We start from the raw sequence: 22,663 nt of genomic DNA, 5'->3' as shown, positions 1-22,663 counted from the left end.
AACCCTAAGACCAATAATAAGATAATAATATTTTGGGTACCAAATGCATATTTTACATTTATATTATATTATTGTATATCTCTCCGTTTGTTCATAAATTCCTCCATCCATCTATTTATTTATCTATGTAAGATTTTATTTACCTTTACATCAACACTTTAATAGGTATATTTGTATTGATTTTATTAACCTATCCATACATCATTAGATATAGTATTATGGTTTGTATATATTTGTCTGTAGCTTTAGACCTCTGTAACTACTGAGCCAATTGAGTTCTTCGTTTTATTAAAAATTAACATAGGTCCAATAATTGTTTTTTTGGGTATTCAATTTTTATATTTAAGTCTTCGGATGATTTTAAGCTACTTTTTTTGTTTTTTTATGCACCTTAATGCAGAGCTTCAAGTCGCCAGGGACGCATCACTAGTTTAATTTTTTTCTTATCACATTGTTGAATGCTCATCCACATTACTACAGTGATTTTTTTTTATGAGAACTTTTATGAAAGCAATTTTACCCCACTTATAGTTATAAGAATTTAATGATTAATGGCTTATTTTCTTCGTTTTTTAATGCAATTAATAGAACATTAAAAAGATATTACAGTTTTTGTTAAAAAAGTACAGTAAAATGTAAAATTCAAAACTTAGGTGTCAACATCTAAAAATGGTTTTAGCGCATTTTTCTTATGTTCAAATCTTCTACCTTTTGCAAGAATGGCTGCAAAACGCTTAAAAATTGATACAGATACTATTGGGGACATGTACTAGAATGTATCAAAGTTTGCAGGTCATATCTCAATCAGGGAGGGAGTACTGGCCCCCCAAAGTCGACTACTGAAAATCCATTTTTTTTCTTGCAAAGGGTAGAAGATTTGAACTTAGGCTAACAAAGGTAAAACTGAGTTGGTGAACTCAGAATCCTGAGTTCAACTCAGTTCAATAAGAAAAATGCGCTAAAACTATTTTTAGATGTTTACACCTAAGTTTTGAATTTTACATTTTGCTGTTCTTTTTAATCAAAAACGGAAATATTTTTTTAATGTTCTATAAATTGCATTAAAAAACGGAGAAAATAAGCCATTAATCATTAAATTCTGATAACTATAAATGGGGTAAAATTGCTTTCAAAAAAGTTCTCATAAAAAAACACACTGTATAATTGTGTAAAATATTTTAGTATTGGTCCCTGATGATTTTGTCCTATTTCAGCTATGATTACCGGAGGACTATCCCCACCAACAGGAACACCTACAAATATTAAAAGGAGTTGAGTAAATTTTTTCAGAAATTTTATCTTTAAATGATTTTAACATATCTTATTTTTAATATCTGAGATAATATTTCTTTCAACTTTGATATCTTTAGCTAAATTGACGACAAACTTTCCCCTGTCAATATGTCCACGTATAACCTGCATCCATTTTTATCGATCCAATACAAATAATGTTTAATGATCTTACCTGGTGCTAACTCAAATTCAAACATTTTAAAAACTATTTTTTAAACACAGGTATATTTGTTTATCTAAAAATATATCATGCATTTTAACATTGTCTTAGCATTACTTTCACTTTTAAAACTTTATGTTTTATAATACAAACTTAATTTATTTTAATATAATTTTATAAAGTTTTTACAAAACAAGGTTGAAAAATTCCATAGAATTAAATAGTGACCTTTCTTTTAATATTGAAGAAAAAAAATTCTTTTAATATAAACAAAATTCAATGTTTCAATCTAAAGATGCAATAATAGACATGCTTGCAACATTGTGTTCATGCCTCCTATTAATAATCATTTTAAAATATTATTGCAGCTAGAAAATGTTTTAAAAATCCAAATGAAAATGATAATGTCTTTACAATATCAGAATTATTGGAATCCTTTTATTTGAATTTTTTTTGGGTATTAAACATGAATACAAATTAAATATAGAAAAGATTCGCATTTATAAATTGTCTTTGATCTCTTGTTTTCTAAAGAATTGTTTACAAATTAATTTATCAAATTATACAAACAGATTTTTTTTCCTTGGAAAATAATTAATTGTTTTCTTAAAATAAAACAAGAACGAATATTTTTATTCGTGGACGTAAAATGGCTAGATATGAAAAAATCAGATTTAATTTTGAAGTTATATTTTACAAACTTAATTTTAACTCGGAGAATTGCAAGCACCCCTGAAGGCTAACAAAGCACTATATATAGACTGTAATAAAATATAGAGTGCACTAGCGGCTTTGCACTGTAGACTGCTTGGGTACGGTATAATTAACATAATCTAAAAAATAATTTTAGAGGTTTAATTGAAGTTATAGGAAGAAAATTGAAGGGTAGAGAAAGTAATTTATTGAGATGCTACTTATTTAAAAACTAAATTTAAAGTAAAGTACCATCATTCTTAGTATTAAATTACTTCAATATAATAAAACTGTCCTCATTTATTGTGTGCTGAAAATAATATAATTTACTAAAGATATCTTTAGATAATAATCAATACATAACATAATATTGTTTCACTAATTTTGCTACTACTAGACGTAGCTGTACTTGTTGAAAATACTTCAATTTAACCATCACACTATAGTTATGACAACCATTGTCTTGGTGTTTAGAAAAGACTGCATAGTACCTTTTTAGTACATATTAGTGTGTATTTATATATATACTATATTTCTTACTATTTAGGGATACAATTACCTAATTTATTTACTTTCCAAAAGCTGACGTTAAAGATCTGTAAAATTTGAATTGTAGCATTTACAAGAAAATTAACAAGAAAAAGAGAGCCAATTTAAAAAAATAATTGGCAAAATAACAAAGACAGCTTATGTTTTCACAGCATCTCAAGTTGAAAAAAAATCGCCTAAACCATTGGGTTTATCTGAATCAGCTGTGGGGTTTCCGAGAGAATGTTAAAACAGGGGAATAAGAAATAGCAGCTCAGGGGGATTTATAGAGAAATGGTTGGTTAAAGAGAGAATGCCGGCAAGAAAAGTGAGAGAGAGGGGAGATTAAAAAAAAGGGGAGAAATATTATCATTAGAGAATACCGATAGAAATTGAAGAGAGAAACAAGGTGGAAGAGACAGTCAAAGAGAAAAGACAACAAGAAACACAACATCCAAGCTCAAAAATGGTAGGACATACGAACATTAACCCTTGTAGAGTGTCAGAACGGAATAAGCAGAATAAAATTAAGTCTAACAAAATTACATACAGAATACTGTTTAAGCACATACTTACATTTTAGGACTTTATGCCTCGCTTACAACTTTTTCCCTTGTTGAAATAGGAATCAGTATTCCAAAAATTAAATTAATAGGATAGTCATAACATACAAAAGTTTGTTATCAAAAAGTAAAAAAATCAACATATTTTAAATGAACGTGATGGACTTTCTGGTAACGATTATAGAGTTTCTACGGTTACCGAATCGTACCTTATTGTTATATAAATCATCTTGCAAAGTTTAAAAGCGATACGATAATTCTAACCTGTTCAAATTAACGAAAAGAGCTCACCGTCCCGGATGGACTTACGGGCGGAATTAACCCTAATTATAGAAAAGCTTCGCTTTTAACAAGAATATAAGAAAGACTGAGTATAATAGTTTTAGTGCCCGTAAGTAATTATACCGCAAACATTAGGAATTATTGGAAATAGTCTTCTCAAGATATAATTAAAATCTGTTATGCATACACTATAACATAAGTTCGAACTTGCATGGTAATGAGATGCGCATATTTATTATGAACAATTTGTATAGGCATATGTATGTTATAGGGATCTAATCCTGCGGGGCCTATTTTCTAACCCTGCGGGACAATTTTTAACGTTTGCTTCACTTAAATAACCTAAAATAACCTTTCAAAAACTACTGTGAACATACGACGAAACCCGCAACTTCGGTTCCTTTTCATGATTCTAAAATCCTTTAAATGTTTTTTTTTGCTTCTGCTTCTACTCTGTTGTAAAATTACTTAAATTTCAAGAATCTTCGAATAGGGTACTTTAAGGACTTCTATTTATTTAAATACTGAAATTATGAGGTCTTTCTGCTTTCAGCCGAAACATTAAAAACTATAACTTCTCAAAGATGTAGGCTTATCATTTTTAAACTTTTATTGCGATAATAATATAAGATTATAATATTTTTATAACAATATATATCACTACAGAGAAAATATAATAATATTAATAACAGCACCAAAATAATGATTTTAAGGATTAGACTCATCTTTTACATCAAGTATTTTAAAGGGAAATTAGTCATTTTTTGGAGAGAAAAAAATTTAATAAAAGAACAAATCGATTTGTTATTGAAAAAATCTAAAATATGCACTTTTCTATATTGTTTTACCAGATAATAAGAAGAGCCTTAAAAAGAAATTACTTTGGTCAATATTATACAATTAATTTAAATTTAGCAACAATAATTTAGGTTTGATTTAGATTATGACAGATTTGAAAATTGCATTCACTTTGTTTTTAATTGTTTTATTGATAAAAAAGTTGCTTAAATTTAATTAACATAAACATTTTAATAAGATATAACGAGAACTGTATGAAACTAACTAAAAATTATTTATAGAAACTTACATAGCATTGATAATTGATTGATTTTTTGATAATTTTTAGGTATAAGTAATTTTAAAATTTGTCATTTTCATATAAAATTTGGTATTGATTTAATATGGAAATTATAACATAATCATGGACTTGTTATAATTAAAATGCTTAAGGCCTAATTAGAAAAAAGAGTTCCATTGACAAACCCTGGAAAAAAATAAACTAACACAGATATGTTTTATATGGATTTTTAAGTTTTTTTTCTTATTATATAATGTAATTTAATTTATGCATTTTGACAAATGAAATCTTAACAAACATTTTTAAAAAGAATAAAATTGTAATTTGACCAATTGTTTCTGAATAAACGAGTACTATTTATGAACTAAAATGGTAATTTTATCTATCAGAGCAATCATTCAAAATTTTTAGGTAGATTTAAGGCTTAGCAATACTCTTATTTTAGACTTTGAAATGGTGTTTGACTAACAAAGGCGGTAGAAGCATATCTGAACTAAATAGCTAAAATCACCATATCTTAAACATGAACTACCATTTTTGATTTAAAAAAAAAATAATTTTAAAACACTAAGAAATTTTTAGGTGTATTATACTATAAATACATACAATTAAAGATTAAAACACAACTATATAGCAAAGTCCAAAAATATGGGAAGACGGTTTTTTTGTACAGATAAAGTGAGAAAATAATTTTTTTTCACAACAAATTATCACATTCTCTGCATTTTTAAACACCCTTTTTGGTAAAATTATTTTTTTTCATATGAAAAAATATGTCTTTTGAAGGCGATTTACTTTTTATATATTTCATAAAGTTTAAAGAAGAAACATTTAAGTATTAAAGTTGAGCATTATTTTATATAAAAAAAACTCAACAAACTTTTTAATGATATGAGTATCTGATATTTTCATTACAGAATACAAATTTCTATTTTTTACATCTTTATGGAGATTCTTATGTAGAACATTATGAATAACAATAAGTTCAAAGATATTTGGAAATTTTAAATTAGATTTTAAGTACATAAAAAATATTAAAATTATTCACTCATAAATTATCTTATGATAACAATAATTTTATAATAAAAGTATGAATTAATTATGATATACAAAGACTTACTAGTAATCAAACTTTAAACCGGGTTGATTCATTTTATCAATTTGAGTTACACTAAATAGACTTTTAAAGTTATTATTAAACCAGATATTTTTGACTAAATTGATTTTGACTTCAGTATGACACACTAAGTAAAAAGAAAGAAAAAAATTTATTTCAAGGCTATTAATTTGCAGGTTCTTTACTGAAAATATCCATAAATTTAAAAGTAATGAATAGAATATTAAAAACTAAAATGTTAACCACTAGTTTATCCTCGCACCAGTTCTGATTTGTGTCAACAACAGCAAGATTAAGATGGTTTCATGCAGGTTAAATGGAACTGAAATAAAAAAAAATACAGTAATATGACAGTATACATTGTAATTGACCGATGGAAAATTGTATACTGGCCTATCAATGGTCATTTGTATTGTATGACGTCATTATTTATTGGAGACTACAAGCTGTTTCTGTGTTGAAAAAATTCAAAATTAAAATTCATATTTTCTTGTGTGTGTGAATCTAATCTGTATGATATTTTTTGCCACTCTTCAAGTTGTTAGTTGAAGTAATAACACATTAAACAACCAAGTTTTTTAACTAAACGACCTTTGTCACGAAGTCCTAACTGATAAAATAAAGAGTTCCACCTGTTTATAGGCATAGACAATTAGACATCCCCCTATTCACCTTAATAGAGCAGCAGTATACAACAATTAAAACGTCTTTAGTATGATTCAGTTTAGTCCAGATTCCGAGTCGTAAAATCCTTGACAATAAGCAAGGTAATTGTCTAAGCAGACATGTTTCCAAATTTCTATCCTTATGTGATGTATAAAAAAAATAATAGTTTCTATTTATGTAATAATTAAAATTACCATATAATGATGAATATTATGATATTGCTACACATAGAACTACATAAATCAACAAAATACACAGCATTATTCCTAAAATAAAAAAAGACATTTTAACAATAAAAATAGTTTTTATGTCACTCTTTAGGTCTTTTGTAGATAATTTTCATTAATAATTTTATTTCAAAATTTTTGTTATAAATAAATCGTCCATGTTTGAAAGGAAAAAATAAATATGTAGTAGACCCCTGTAACCAAAGCCGAAAGAGGCCTGGTATATAAAACTTTTACAATCGAGGAAAACAGTGTTCAGTCGAAAGCAGGGCTCGGCAGCTGCGCGTCTTTTGCGACAAAGTATCAGATCTAAACTCGTTTGGATGCTTTGAAAAATTTTAAATAGAGGGATTGCCATATTTGGGTCAGGTTTTGATTTGCAGCTGATTTTTATAATTTTAAAAGGTTCATTTCCCTGATGTTTACGGGGTGCCGAGCCCTAGTAGAAAGAAAACACTTTTTTCTTGGCAGCAAAGTTTTGTTTAGCCAAAAGAGTTAATTAAATTCATTAAGAAAATATCTTATGCGATTCAGTTTCCTTTTTTCTATACTAAACTTTAGTTTCACAAGACTTTTTGGGTAGCAAAGATACTCTGTACAGGTCAAAAAGGGCAGTAAGTGCTGTATTCATATAAAGAAACCTTTTATGTGAAGTGATTCTATTCAGTTGGTGTATACTAGTATTTCACTGGTACCCAAAGTTTTATAACTAAACATGTTATCTTATCTTCATAAACTTTGGGTACTTTTATAAAGTCTTTATTAATTGTTTTAAAACTAGTAGTGTCCAAACTTTTAAACCAATATTTGCTTTATTTATGTATTATTTTTCAGTTTATAAGTACACCTATAACAATTATTTTGTCGAAAACTTAGCCTCTTAGTAAACGTCTTTGATTCAATAATAGTTATTTCTTTCATCGTATTATAAACGGCTTTCCGCGGATATAGAATGTACAATTATAAGATTAAAACTAGTTTTTTTAGCCCCGCGGTGCCGAAGGCACCGGCTAAAAGAAACTAGTTTTAATCTTATGATTGTACATTTCTATATTCGTAGAAAACTGGATATAATACGATGCTAGACATAGTTTTTTCGTATGGATGAGAACCGGTTCCTATCCACCGGATTCGAATGAATACGAGAATAGTTATTTCTCGTATCGTATTATAAACGGCTTTCCGCGGATATAGAATGTACAATTATAAGATTAAAACTAGTTTTTTTAGCCCCGTGGTGCCGAAGGCACCGGCTAAAAAAACTAGTTTTAATCTTATGATTGTACATTTCTATATTCGTAGAAAACTGGATATAATACGATGCTAGACATAGTTTTTTCGTATTCATGAGAACCGGTTCCTATCCACCGGATTCAAATGAATACGAGAAATATTTTTACAAATTTTATTTTATTTGTATTTGCTCTTATTTTATTATTATTCTTGATTTTATAAATTAAATCTAACCTGTTGAATAGTAAATGAAGGGTCTCTACTACTGATATTTCCCATTTCAAACTCTGAGTTTTCCCTAAAAAATAATATTTTTATACAATAAAATCACGAAACCTTTACGTGAATTTTAATATGTAGAATGAAATACATTAAAATTTGCATTTACATTTGTTTTAAGTGGTTTGTAGCAATGCGGTTGGAATAATAATGTTATGTAAGATATTTAAAGTCAGCTTTAGTGTTAAATTATTAAACGTACTTAAATGGACAAAACTAACATCAAATCTATTGTTTTTTTTTTACCGAAATCTGATTCTGTAGGTCCTTGCTTCTTGATATTTTACCTGTTAAGTGGTTGTATACCAGATTCAGATATATGGATATAGGTCCAGGTTTACCTGTTTAGTAGTTGTATACCAGATTCAGATATATGGATATAGGTCCAGGTTTACCTGTTTAGTAGTTGTATACCAGATTCAAATATATGGATATAGGTCCAGGTTTACCTGTTTAGTAGTTGTATACCAGATTCAGATATATGGATAGGCCCAGGTTTACCAAGCTGCATCCTTTTCAAGTTAGGTCCAAAACCATCCTTCAGATTCTAAAATGATGAATAATCGTGTAAGTTATTTAAAATAAAATACGATACTATATGGCTTTCAGTATGGCTGAGAAACTGTTCTAAAACAGCGGACATACATCAGTTTCGAAGACATACTAGAAAACTTTGACCACTTAGGGCTAACAAAACTGGTTTCAATCTTATGATTTATCATTAATCCGCGGAAATCTCTCAATAATACGATGCGATAAATAACTGAGACTAACTGAAAAAATGTCTTGCACTGTAAAAAATATTTCAAATAATGAAATAAAAATCATAATATTATTTCCAGTTTTATTTGGTCGGGCCTTCGATCCCTCTGGGCCAACAAAACTGGTATTAATCTTATGAATCTTAATTTACTATCCGTTGAAATCTGTCTTTGATTTGTTGCTAGTTACAAATGGGTATAACTAATTAGACTGTTTGATATATTTAAAAGATAAAAACATCTCTAATAGGTAAATAAAATATTTGAAATGTTCTACTAAGTCATAATGAACAATTAAATTAAATAAAAACTACAATTATGAAATTCTATGATTAATGTTATTATTCCAGACATATAAATGACCCAAATTAATAATTAATATTGCTATAAATTATTGATTTCAGGATTTATAGCCGCATTTATGTCAACAGACCTTCTTTTCCATTATTCTTAGCGGATTTTAACAATTTTAGACAGCCATTTGGTGGTTTCACTTAAACATATTCTTGACCCCTGAGACAAATCCCTCTTAATTCTTATGTTTGGAGAGGAAAAACATATATCTAGCGCCTCGGGAGAGCTCTAACCCTCCAGGGCTCTTCTAAACTCATAACCAAAGATAAGCTAAAATGGTTTTACCTGTTTAATAATATTGGAAGCAATATTACTTTCCGGCTGCGTGAAAAAAAAAATATATGTTTCAGTAAATAATTACATTTAAAACAAACCTACATATTTATGCAGGGAACATTTGGTTTTTAGATTGCCTTATCTAAATTATGTTGTAAATCACATGACTATAGGACAAATTTAAAATCATGTTTGTTTAATGCACATTGTCAAATACCATCAGTTTCGCAAGTTATTCAAAACCGCCCATTTACTTCAATTAAATTATTAACAACTCAGGTCTAATTTACTTTCATATACCATAGCTTATTTAATGACGTCAAGAGCAAACACACAAAGTGAGCTATAGAATTGTATTTGCGCCAAAAAAAATATATGTAATATGAGCCGAACATTAATCTTAAATGCGTTTCAATCAAATATAATCAAATCAAAGACTTATTCAGCAAACTAAACAGGAGAGAGTATTTCAAATAGTAGCGAAGCTAAGTATGATAAATATGTTTAGTTAACTTAATTCAAACTATTTTTTTAAAATTTTATTGCTGTGTAGTGTGTATTCTTTGTATTTGGGAGTATAACTTAGCTATCCTATTATAAAAAGAAGTAAGTTTTATTTTTACGCCAAGATCTTTACATCTACTAAACCGATTGAGTTCTCTAATTTGGAGTCGCAGGATGGATTCAGGCTATTTATTAAGGGATTTTAGACTTAGAGAGATAAATGAAATATTTTTTATCAGCAATAAATTGTATCACATTACAGACCAGCGCAACTAACGTACTATCAGACTTGCAAAGTAGCTTTCATCCTTAAACATTAGGAGTGATAAAAGATAAATTTATGATCTACTAAGTCAAATTTTTGCTACCTAAGTGGCAGCAGAGTTTCATATATATCATTTTATGACCATAATTGCAGTTTTTATTGCAATTATATATTTTAACAAGAATATTCTAGAAAATTTTAAATGTTCATATGTCTGTCCGTCCGATACGTTTATAAGAAAAAAAAATGGAAGGAAAAATGTAATTTTATTGACTGTTTTATGACAAATCTAACTTCTTAAATTTATTGTAAGTCTCCTCTAAAATTAACTCGCTTTGATATTTCAATAGTCTAACACTGATTGTCAATTTTCCTTGCAATAAGTATTAAGTATTCAGCTGTTTATTAATTAATGTAAAAGATTAGAGGGGCACGAGTTAGATGTAGCTCTGTCCACGGGGTAGGGACCCATTGCCGACTTTCAATTGGGTCTTTGCACATCAGTCAAATAGCGTCGAAAATATAAACACAACGAAGTCAATGCATAAGAGCAGAAAGCAATTTGCTAGCAGACGAAAAAGATCTCTACCACTTGGGCTATGAATTTGTCTGGGTTATACATCTTATTACTTATACATTTATTGTTTATTAAAAGTACCTGATGTATTTTAGAAGCAAGTTTGGCCTCCTTTCTCAGATTCATATTTGACTGCAATCCTCTTCTTAGGTTCTAAAAACAAAAATTTTAAGCAATTAAATTCCTCACATATAAAAGACAATTAAAGCATGAGGGTTTTATCTTTAAGGAGGATACCCCCACTCTCCCAGAAGAAATCAACCCTCCCCATTACAATTTTTGGCTTTTTTAACAAAAATTAGGGTGGTGGTTTTTTTTGTAATAAATGTTTATTTATATATTTTTGATATTGTGTATATATCAATATTGTCTATTGATCAATTAATTAAAATCAGAGTGTAAATCAATGTACTTCCACCTTAATTTTCGGAATATTCCACTTGATATCTGATTATTAAAGTATTTAATTTCATAATATCTTTATATAGAAATACAGGGTGTCACTTGTTCATAATGAATTAAATAGATTATTTTTCACAATTTTAACAATAAGAAATAAATATATTTTGAAGGTTTTAAGCTATATAGTGGGGAAGTAATTAAAGTTTAACCCCCTCTCCTTAGGGTCAATCCTACCCCATTCATGCTAATGTAGAGAAATGAAACAACCACCTCAATGTTTGTTTCGGAACGCTTGCCTAGCCGTTCTCGAAATCTTATCTCCAAGCCCTCCGAATGACCAACATGTGAATGTTTACGAATGTGTATTTATTACCATGAAAACAGTGAGTCTAAAACAAAATATAAAAATTAATTACATAATATTAATGGTTTATTATTTTTGTAAGATCGAGGTTGCGTGATTTCAATTTAATTAAAAATATAAAATTTCTAAAAAACTTTAAATTGGCACGAAACATATTAAATAGCATCAGAAATTGATAATTTTAGATTCAAATGATCAATAAAATTAAGGAAAATATTCGTATGTCAAAAGTTAGCAGTTAAATGGTCTATTTGTTGAAAAATTAATGTTTTAAATTTCTTCGTAAAAATATACCATACTACGCTTATTATTAAGAATTAAAGATAAATTCTTACCACATTATGATGTCAAACTAAGCAGAAGGCTTATTTGAGATATTCCACACATCAGAGCGCATGTATATTCAAGCAATACATTATTTTCAATCACGTAGCTCTTCACGTGGGACTAATCAAAGGAAAAGTGCGCGTTTCTTTTGTCTGTTTACAAGCCACGCGCCGCGCGGAGATAGTTAGGAATGCCGCGTAACACACTCATTCTCTAGGAAATTTGGTGTAAGGAATTAGGGATTAATGGGTTCGAACTTGCCAGGGAATACAAGAAATACATACCAAAACACACCCGTCTATTCACTGGGAATCGAACACAATACCTCATCTTTGCAATATGCGTGCAGACAGTGTCGACTAAATCACAATCTCACAACACATAAACCACAAGAGTTTAAAATGTTATGGCCATAAGGCCTAAAATTAATTATGGTAACTCGCGAATACCACAATAACTCAAACCGAGTCCACTACCACATAAGGATAGGAATAAGGAATGGGAAAAGCATTCAACATTCATGAATTGCACATTTACCACTCACACATCTCATTATATCATGGCCTCATAATCTCAATTAAAATTAGAATTACAGACCATGTAATTGCGAATACATGAATTAATAATCAATAGTACCTAAACTTTGATTAGGTATCTACATAATAATAGGCAAATGATTTTTATATTAAAAATCGCATCAATAATTAAATAATCAACTCAAACTTTTTTCATCAAAAGAAAGAAAGATTAACCCTTACAGATCGGGGGGGGGGTCATATTGACCCCCCCCTCTAGTTTTTTCAATGTCATTTTTTTGTAGGTAAGATGGAGAGCTGTGACTTCATGACTTTTTAAGTTTAGTAATTATGCGTCGGCAAGAGTTGATTTTATTATGATATCTGGTCTGTGTCGGTCGTGGTGTCTGGTCAAAGTCGGTTGGGTAGCACCAAAATTTTCAAAAAATTCTAAATAAATCTTAATTTCTACATTATGACTTTGTATATAAGGTAGAAACCTAAAATTTTTTTTGGTGAATGAGAAAAGTGGTGTTATGACCGTTTGACCGCACCCTGACCGACTTTATGACCGATTTTTGTCCGGCTTTTACTACAGACATATATCATGAATATCGTGGCTTCTATTACAGCTAGAGACCTATAAATTTTTTTGGTAAATCCTTGAGCAATAATTAACAGATAAAAATATTAATTGGCGCCGCCAACCGCCTTTTTTCCGCCGTTTTACCGCCGTAACCGCCGAAAATGGCGGTTTCCGTTATTTGCCGTTTTTCGGCGATGATCAGAAAAAGTAATTTTTTTGTTATGAAAAATAAAAGTTCGTCCTAAAATTTGATCATCCTAGCTGCAAAATTGGCCGCTCTACAGCTGTTTTAAAATTTAGCGGCTGGCCGCTAAAAAGCGGCTAAGGAGCGGCCTGACCGCTATGACTAGAAAAAGTAATTTTCTCTAAAAATACACATGAACCACCAGAAAAAAATTTTACGTCTTTATCTGTAACAGAAGCCGAGATAGAGGGGGGGGGTCAATATGACCCCCCCCCCGATCTATTAAGGTGAGAATAGGGGCCCGATCTGTAAGGGTTAAATAATGACATTTTTTCTACTAAATCTTTTTGCTAGAAAAGAAAAGTAAAATTTCATAAAAAACTTCTCAATATTTAGCATTTTTCTCCGGCGGAAAAATACTCGTGCTTACATCTAAACATTTCTCAGATAAGATAGGTAAGATCCTTAAATCTAAACATGTTTTATAAAATAGATACTTAAATCTTCAAACTCAAAGAATCTACTTAATTCAAGGCGAAAAAAATCTGCATTTTTTCTTTTGGTACATCGGTAAAAAGGTAAATAGTAATAATTTTAATATGCATGTAATATTAAATTATTTATGTGATTATAATAAATCTTAAAGAAATATTTGTATGATGTAAAAAATCTCATTGTGTTAATTTTTTTTTATCATATCAAATTTCAATCAAACAAGGATAAAAATGTTCGTATTTGCGTAGGTACCTAGGAAAATTTCCGCGAAAAAAATCCCTGGTCCCGGAAAGACTTAAATCATTGAAAGAACTTGCGTAAACGTATAAAAAACTTAAGTTTGCATTTCAAATGAAAAAAATCTTGCATCGATTTGAAAGTTTAAACGAAATCGTATCAAAATTTGCGTTACTTGTAAATCTTAAGAAATGTTATCCATTTCTTTTTAAAAATACTGCTTCAATTTTAATATATGCGATAAAAATGAAGGTAGAGTTAATTTAAAATATGCATAGTTTATCTTAAATTAATTCTGTGATATTCAAATAAAATATTAATCAATATTTTAATAATATTATACATCGTGTTCATTATTATAAATGCTTAAACATGAACGAAAATTATATATACCTAGAAAAATAATTGCTAAAGTATTTTCTCAAGGTTTAAAATTGTCCGAAATCGCTAGGTACGTATATTACTACGAATCTCTGTTCTCGGAATGAAAAAAAATCTTTACGCGTGGATTAATAGGAATCCCAGCTCCCGGAATGAACAAAAAAAAACTTTTGTACATGAATTGTTAAGAATCTCTGCCTCCGGAATGAAAGAAAATCTTTGTTTTGCTTACAAATTTAAACAAATATCTTGATTTTTTTGCGATAATCTTTTAAAATAATAACGAGGAATATTTTAAACATTATCATAATAAAATTACATGTTGTGTTCTTTACTTTAATGCATTATTTCATATGAGAATCTGAGAAATAACATTTTTAAGTAAACGTGAACCATAAAAAAAACTAGAAAAATAATTTGTAAAATCTATTTTTCTCAATTTAAAATCTGCAAATCATTTGGTATTTGATACACACAAACTTTTGCTTTTCAAATCATACTTAAAGAAACAAAATCTTTTTAAATCTGCTTTAAAAGTCTAACAGTTTTGTAGAATATTTGTGCTTAGGTATGAACAAAAAATTAGTTGAATAATGAATACTTATTCTTTACAGAACCGATTTAGGTTCCTTTCACAAGCTCAACATATAACTTGTAATATTCTTTCTTTAAAGATCATTTTCACATAAATAGTTTATGTTGTAGATTAGATATGTGTGGTTTGAATATTTTCAATGACTTTCTGGCGGCAACACCCGCCATATTTCCAACCGCCATTGGCAGGCCTCTTACCCTGCGTCGGGCGGCCAGCTTGGCAGCAACCAAGTCGATTCTTGATTCATAACACCACCAGGGCACGTAATAAAAGTGTGGCTGTCATAAAACTTAGAATCATCTACTGGCTTTTGTCCGGCCGGAACCGAAACTCCCGTCGGCTCTTGTCCGGCCGAGACCGAATTTCTTATCGGCTCTTGCCCAGCTGGAACCGAAACTCCCGTCGGCTCTTGTCCAGCTGGAACCAAAACTCTGATCGGCTCTTGTCCAGCCGGAACCGAAACTCCCGTCGGCTCTTGTCCGGCTGGAACCGAATCATTCAGCGGCTCAACACCCGCCGTAACAAAGTTATCAACGACTACAGTATCGTTACCAATATCATCAGGAATAACTGCAGCACAACTAACATCATTATCAGTAATAACCACGGCAGCACCCGCCGTAGCCAGGTTGTCAACAGCTGCAGCACTAGCAGAACCAAAAGGTTCATCAGCCGCGTTACAAGCAGAACCAACAGGTTCAATAATAGCATCACAAGCAGCACCAACAGTCGGCTGCGGCTGAACATCTGAGCAGACAACATACCTACTCTTTGCTAAACCATTAGCACTAACAGCAAAATATCCAGATCCAAACAGGCTGGAGTAAAGCATGGTTTCTCCTACTGAACGTTCAGAGTAGGGAAACATCGATGGGTGCAGGTGCCCTACGACCAAATCAACCTGCCCATCAACCAAAGTAAAATCTTCAGGTTTCATATCAAACAAAACAGCTGCCTCCACAGGATTTATGGAGCAGATCGCCTCTTTTGGACCAATGAGAGGCACTACCACAGGTTCTAATATGTGATAATTCTTGTGTCGATCAATTAAACATAGCTTGACCGTCGGGAGACGTTTAACTTCACCGTCAGCTAGAGAAATTCTTGCTGAACGTCCAGTAAAAGGTAACTGAAGTTTATTAACAAGTGACTGGGTTACCATTGTGGTAGTTAAACCAGTGTCCCACATAGCGTTCACTGGGACCTTCTGGCGATTAATGTCAACAACGTCAAATTGTTGTAACATTAACATTAGGTTCGCCTCAGGGGAAGTGTGTACTTCATAGACGGCGGCAGCCATATCAACACTCTCATGCAAAAGGTTGTTATGGGCCTGACCACAATTGTCCACTTTGCAGCCGCCTATTACATCTGCCTTCGGGCAATCCACAGATTTATGCCCTTTTTGCAAACAAATCCAACAGCATCCAGCACTCTCCACAATACTCTTCCTGTCTGACACTGACAGGTCATGAAATTTTGGGCACTTGTAAAGTAAGTGCATCTCACTACAGCCATTAACAAAACATGACTGCTTCATCTTAGATTTACCAGGTTTACCTACGGCGGTAGCGGCTGTCGCAGGGTTACCTTTCTTCTTAGAGGGGGTGTCCATATCAGTCGAACACCTCATTAAAATGGCGCCACGCTGTTCTTCAATAATCTTTAACAGCTTTGGGACGTTTGGGACATCCATCGAGCCCAATGATAAATTGAGCTTATCTTGAAAATCACGTGGCAACTTCTTGGATAACATCTCAAGAAGTATCACAGTCAACCACTGGCTAGTGGTAACTTCATCATCTTCATCATCTTTAGTCAGCTGCTCCAGCTGGCTAACTGCTCCGCCAAACTCTGCTAACACAGTCACAATCTGGTTGGAGTCCGACGGTTTAGACTTCTTCTCCCATTGGTTGAAAAGGCAGAGCATCTGACGTGTTTTGGACTTAAAACGTGCGTCAAGGTAGGCCCACTGAGATTCATGCGATTGAATCTGAATTAACTGGAGTCTAAGCTCTTTATTTTTACAGACCTTTTCACTGCTCAACAATAATTGTAAATACGACGGGTCTTGTCCTACAGTAAGCTTTTTAAAAGTGTCTTTAAAACTTACATAGGAAGCTTCCAGGCCGTCGAAAGATGGAAGAAGACGTTCGTCGACACGATTCATATATCCTGGCGTGAACATAGAACCGGCGACGAACTGTGGTGTGCCAAACGGTGACACAAATGGCGATGCTGTCGAGGCACCCGCCGTCGTCGTGGGTGGCTTCACAGGTTCAAGCTTAACCTCAGCCAGCCGTTTCATCAAAGCAGACAAAGTGTTTATAATTGCATCAGGTAAGGGAAAATATGGCCCTTTAATAACTTTCACAATCTTCAAACATCGATCATAAAGTTCAGCCTGATGGTTAGGCAAATTATCACCAACAACATCAACAACACTTTGAATGTCACTAAGCTCTTCTATAGCATCAAGAGCATCTTTCAAGGCACTATAGTCTTTTTGTGCAGTAACTATATCAGAATAAATGTCACTAAACTCATCAAGCTCTTGGATTCTCAAACCAAGCTTGCTAAAACCGACCATGATGCTGTCAAATGTCTCGAACTTGTCATGGACAAGGATTGATTCCTTAGTGAGATGTCTAACATTAAGTTCTGAAGTATCACTGACCAACTTCATCACTCTATTTAGCTCACTGGTTAGGGCATCAACGGCTGGACGCAGCCGCTTACTCAATTGTTCACCTTTATTCTTTTTAGGACCCATAATTGTCACTAAAGTTAACTGTACTGATTATGACTATAATAATAATGTGTGGTAAGGTATCACAACCAACACATTCACAAAACTTCACAGAATGTTCTTAGCTGCATCTGTTCTGTCTTGTTTTCATTGTTTCGGAACGCTTGCCTAGCCGTTCTCGAAATCTTATCTCCAAGCCCTCCGAATGACCAACATGTGAATGTTTACGAATGTGTATTTATTACCATGAAAACAGTGAGTCTAAAACAAAATATAAAAATTAATTACATAATATTAATGGTTTATTATTTTTGTAAGATCGAGGTTGCGTGATTTCAATTTAATTAAAAATATAAAATTTCTAAAAAACTTTAAATTGGCACGAAACATATTAAATAGCATCAGAAATTGATAATTTTAGATTCAAATGATCAATAAAATTAAGGAAAATATTCGTATGTCAAAAGTTAGCAGTTAAATGGTCTATTTGTTGAAAAATTAATGTTTTAAATTTCTTCGTAAAAATATACCATACTACGCTTATTATTAAGAATTAAAGATAAATTCTTACCACATTATGATGTCAAACTAAGCAGAAGGCTTATTTGAGATATTCCACACATCAGAGCGCATGTATATTCAAGCAATACATTATTTTCAATCACGTAGCTCTTCACGTGGGACTAATCAAAGGAAAAGTGCGCGTTTCTTTTGTCTGTTTACAAGCCACGCGCCGCGCGGAGATAGTTAGGAATGCCGCGTAACACACTCATTCTCTAGGAAATTTGGTGTAAGGAATTAGGGATTAATGGGTTCGAACTTGCCAGGGAATACAAGAAATACATACCGAAACAATGTTCTAATTATAACTTATGTGTGTTTTTTTTCATTGGATCTTTTCGATTGGATTTCTTAAAAGATTAAAATCACTTGTACTTAATGAACCTTTAACGTGTCAGACTCTAAAGAAGAAAGCTACAACTCTACCTAGTACATTTTTATATAAAAAATACACATAAATTAATATACATTGATTGGATTAAACTAGTATATTCCAGTTTGAAATGAATGTACACTTGATTTATTTTTACGCTTTCCCCGTCAATATTTTATAGGAGGATATTTTTATGACCTTTTATAACTCCAGCTGATATAAAGGAAAGTAAACAAAATGCAAATAAGGAAAAAACTATTATCAGAAATATAGAGGATTAAGAATTTTCTTAGTAAAAAATCCTAGGTCTTCATTTGCATAAAAAGTTCTGATTCATTTACATATTATGTTAACTTTTTAAAGCTTAAACTCCTCATTTCTTAATAATAACTTAAGAATACTTTTTCGAAGAAAAATATCACTTTGACTCTAACAAAGCTTTTAACACAGAGCATAGAACAACCTAAAAAAATCTCTATACACGGTTTAATTTTTCAATAAAATGATTATTTCCCCCTTAATTTAATGATTTGTAGGCGTTAAATAATTTTCTGTTTGCTCAGTGCACCCATTTGCAGTGCTTGTTTATTTTTATAGATATAAAAAAGTTTCTTGATGCCAATTCTTTTCAATACTGTAAATCAATAATATTTTTTGTAAAATCTGTAATTAACCTGTAATATCTAGTCGACTAATCAAAACCTGGCGTCAAAAAATCGTACTTTTAAATGGGGAAATCAATTAAATATTTTTAATAAAAAAATTTCTGTCTGGATACATTCTAAACTTTTAAAACTATTTTTAAACTTTCACACAACAATTTTGAATATAATATAAGTATCCTACTTATTCAATTGGTGAGTATTGATTCCTATAATGATGAGATATGATCGTATGAGCAAATATGAATTCTGTGTTTTTGGTCTGACTTCTATATTAATATTAAAAGCACTGATTTGTTGATATTAACCTTTATGTATCAGGTAATCCTTGATATTTGTAATTGACTAAAGTATTGAGTTAAATTACACAAATGAGTTAGAAAACTAGACAAACTCAAAAATTAAGTTCATAAATATTTTAAAATATGTTCATATTGAAATTCATATTTTTATTTACCTCTCTGAAAGTGCCGGGTCCAGTAAACAAGTAGTATATGGCGTAACCTGAAAAAAATAATAATGTTGTTTTCCATTTTTACTTAAAATTACAATCACATTAAAATTAAAGGATGTTTTTCCATTTTACACCATGATATTTTAGATATAAGAACAGACATTAAGAATAAAAAAGAAAGATAAAAAGAGGCTCTGACAAAATAGCGAAATTATAAGAAAGGCATTTTAGAAGGACAAAAGAGTCACAGTAATTAACAGATCAAATTTCCTAATAAAAATGGAAGTTTGGAAATTTGAACTTTAATCGACAAATAATAAAAATCTTTGGTAATTGAAAATGTTTACCAGAGTTTATTGTATTTACCTGGAATCCACATCATGGAGCTCAAAGACAAGAAGATACCAATAACTTCGGCCCATTTAGGATAGGTATAATTATTGCCATAGGTTGGAGCGTCAAAAGAGTAACAGAAAAAGATGAATACACCCTTAAAAGCACAAAAAAAATAATGAATGGTAATTTACATTATCGAGCATAAAAATGTATGTTTTAAAAGGTTTTAAAAGTGTAACTCGTTTACTGGCAAAGGATAAATTGATTCAGATAATATCAAATAAACGTCTTTAGTCCATTAATATGCTGTAAAGTTTGAAAACTTACCCCCATGACCATAGGAGCAAAGTATTTCCAGCAAAGTCTCCAGAAAATTCCAGGACGGGATCCAGTCATCTGTTCTACACAGTCAGCAAACCTGGATAGATAGATAGATAGACAAAGAATAAGATAGATAGTAGATAAATAGCTAGACAGTCATCTGTTCCTGACAGTCAGAACCTTGACAGACAGAAAGAAAATATGATAGACAGTAGATGGAATTGGACAGTAGTCTGCTATATACAGTCAGCAAACTTGGATAAATAGATAACAAAATGGATATTTGGTAGATTGAACCTTGATAAATGGATAGATAAGTAAAAGATTAATAGTCACTTTCAAGTTAAAAGAATTGAATAAGCAGATAGATAAATAGATATATTTTACATTTATAAACTTAACTGCACTGCTTAGTAAGTTAATTCAACTCTGCATGAATATGATTGTATGAGATTGCATCTTATTGCAGTTGTAAGTAGAATCAAAAGGATTGGTAAATTAATAATTAACAAGGACGATTAATTACAACTTTATGAAAGCTTTACAACTAAAAGACATCTTTTAAAGAAGACATAGGAAAGAAGATAGCAAAATGAAGGATACACTGAAAGTATGGCTTTAAGGTGGTCATGATGTCGACGTTTATAACAGATAAATCAGTTCTTTTTACGGTATGTCAGTAAATGAATGTAAGTTTTGACAACTTTATCGACATAATTGTTGACATAAAGTATTAAAATTATTCGGACTTATTAATTGGCAATTTACTTAACTTTTACTAAAATAATTTTACTCAAAAATTTGTTCATTCAACTCTTCCTCTATTACTAAATATCAATGCAAGTGTACAGAAACAAAAACATTCTCATTGTTTTTAAGCCTTGAATCTAGTTTATGAATTAATTATGAAGTGCTTTTAAATTTTAGTCAAATCTAAACCAAACTAAGGCACTATTTGATTTGATTTTCAAGAATTTAAAAGTTATTATATACTTTATATGGCGAACTTAATTTATTTTAGGTTAGTTCAAATAAAGATTATACTAAATGATAATTTATACCTTTCCGCTCCAAAGAACCATCCAATAGCAATAGTTTGGAAGAAGCACACCCAAATCAGCGCCATACCTGTAAATAAATTTTATTTGGGTCAACTTGACTTTAGTACAGTGTTTGATTATTACAAATTATTTGCAATGAGCCTGGGAGGGAGGGGACATTAGGCTGTTTATTACACTAGTCCCCAAGGTTTTATAATATTTTTCTTATTCTTTGGCTTAACAACTTTAGAGACTTTTATTGAATTTTAATTGGTTGATTCATTAAGTTAAGTTTCCGAACGTTTCAACCGATAAAAATTTGTGTTTCATTATTTGGATTGTACATCGACTTATAGGCCATAGTCTTATCCCTGATTCTTTCATGTGTCGTTATAATATTTATCAAAGAATTTTCCTATATATTAAAATCTTTTTTAAAAGTAAAATTATAATAAATAACCTGAGCAACTGTAGAAATCCATAAGTTTGAAGAGATAGATACCTCCCTCAGTACACATAGGGATACCCAGGATAAATAGAACAAAGCAGATACCAACTAAATAGATAGAAGGATAGATAGATAGATACCTCCCTCAGTACATATAGGGATACCCAGGATAAATAGAACAAAGCAGATACCAACTAAATAGATAAATAGATAGATAGATAGATACCTCCCTCAGTACACATAGGGATACCCAGGATAAATAAAACAAAGCAGATACCAACTAAATAGATAAATAGATAGATAGATAGATACCTCCCTCAGTACACATAGGGATACCCAGGATAAATAGAACAAAGCAGATACCAACTAAATAGATAAATAGATATATAGATAGATAGATACCTCCCTCAGTACACATAGGGATACCCAGGATAAATAGAACAAAGCAGATACCAACTAAATAGAAAGATAGATAGATAGATAGATACCTCCCTCAGTACACATGGAGATACCTAGGATAAATAGAACAAAGCAGATACCAACTAAATAGAAAGATAGATAGATACCTCCCTCAGTACACATAGAGATACCCAGGATAAATAGAACAAAGCAGATACCAACTAAATAGAAAGATAGATAGATAGATAGATACCTCCCTCAGTACACATGGAGATACCCAGGATAAATAGAACAAAGCAGATACCAACTAAATAGAAAGATAGATAGATATATAGATACCTCCCTCAGTACACATAGAGATACCCAGGATAAATAGAA

At 30.9% G+C, this 22,663-nt stretch overlaps 1 protein-coding gene across 3 annotated transcripts in view; it reads right to left on the bottom strand.

Annotated features, from left to right (window-relative positions):
• Window positions 1-4,114: 4,114 nt before the first annotated feature.
• LOC145314259 (sodium- and chloride-dependent GABA transporter 1-like) overlaps window positions 4,115-22,663 on the bottom strand; it is a 36,092-nt gene continuing 17,543 nt past the window's right edge. The window contains exons 17-28 of one of the 3 annotated variants that reach the window (XM_080154106.1): window positions 22,113-22,166; window positions 21,899-21,940; window positions 21,460-21,526; window positions 20,405-20,495; window positions 20,108-20,231; window positions 19,745-19,791; window positions 10,938-11,009; window positions 9,520-9,555; window positions 8,569-8,666; window positions 8,075-8,138; window positions 6,575-6,646; window positions 4,115-6,036 (exon numbers count right to left, since the gene is read on the bottom strand). In XM_080154106.1, the coding sequence (XP_080010232.1) occupies window positions 6,641-6,646; window positions 8,075-8,138; window positions 8,569-8,666; window positions 9,520-9,555; window positions 10,938-11,009; window positions 19,745-19,791; window positions 20,108-20,231; window positions 20,405-20,495; window positions 21,460-21,526; window positions 21,899-21,940; window positions 22,113-22,166 (701 nt within the window). In that variant the 3' untranslated portion in view covers window positions 4,115-6,036; window positions 6,575-6,640. Of the gene's footprint in view, window positions 6,037-6,574; window positions 6,647-8,074; window positions 8,139-8,568; window positions 8,667-9,519; window positions 9,556-10,937; window positions 11,010-19,744; window positions 19,792-20,107; window positions 20,232-20,404; window positions 20,496-21,459; window positions 21,527-21,898; window positions 21,995-22,112; window positions 22,167-22,663 lie in introns of all 3 variants that reach the window. The other 2 variants (XM_080154105.1, XM_080154107.1) reach the window with 2 other exon arrangements.

This window comes from Acartia tonsa, chromosome 3 (assembly GCF_053477335.1).
Source record: "Acartia tonsa isolate MP-2025a chromosome 3, ASM5347733v1, whole genome shotgun sequence".
In the NCBI taxonomy this organism is placed as follows: Eukaryota; Metazoa; Arthropoda; class Copepoda; order Calanoida; family Acartiidae; genus Acartia; species Acartia tonsa.
This window is presented reverse-complemented; position numbering and strand designations above follow the sequence as displayed.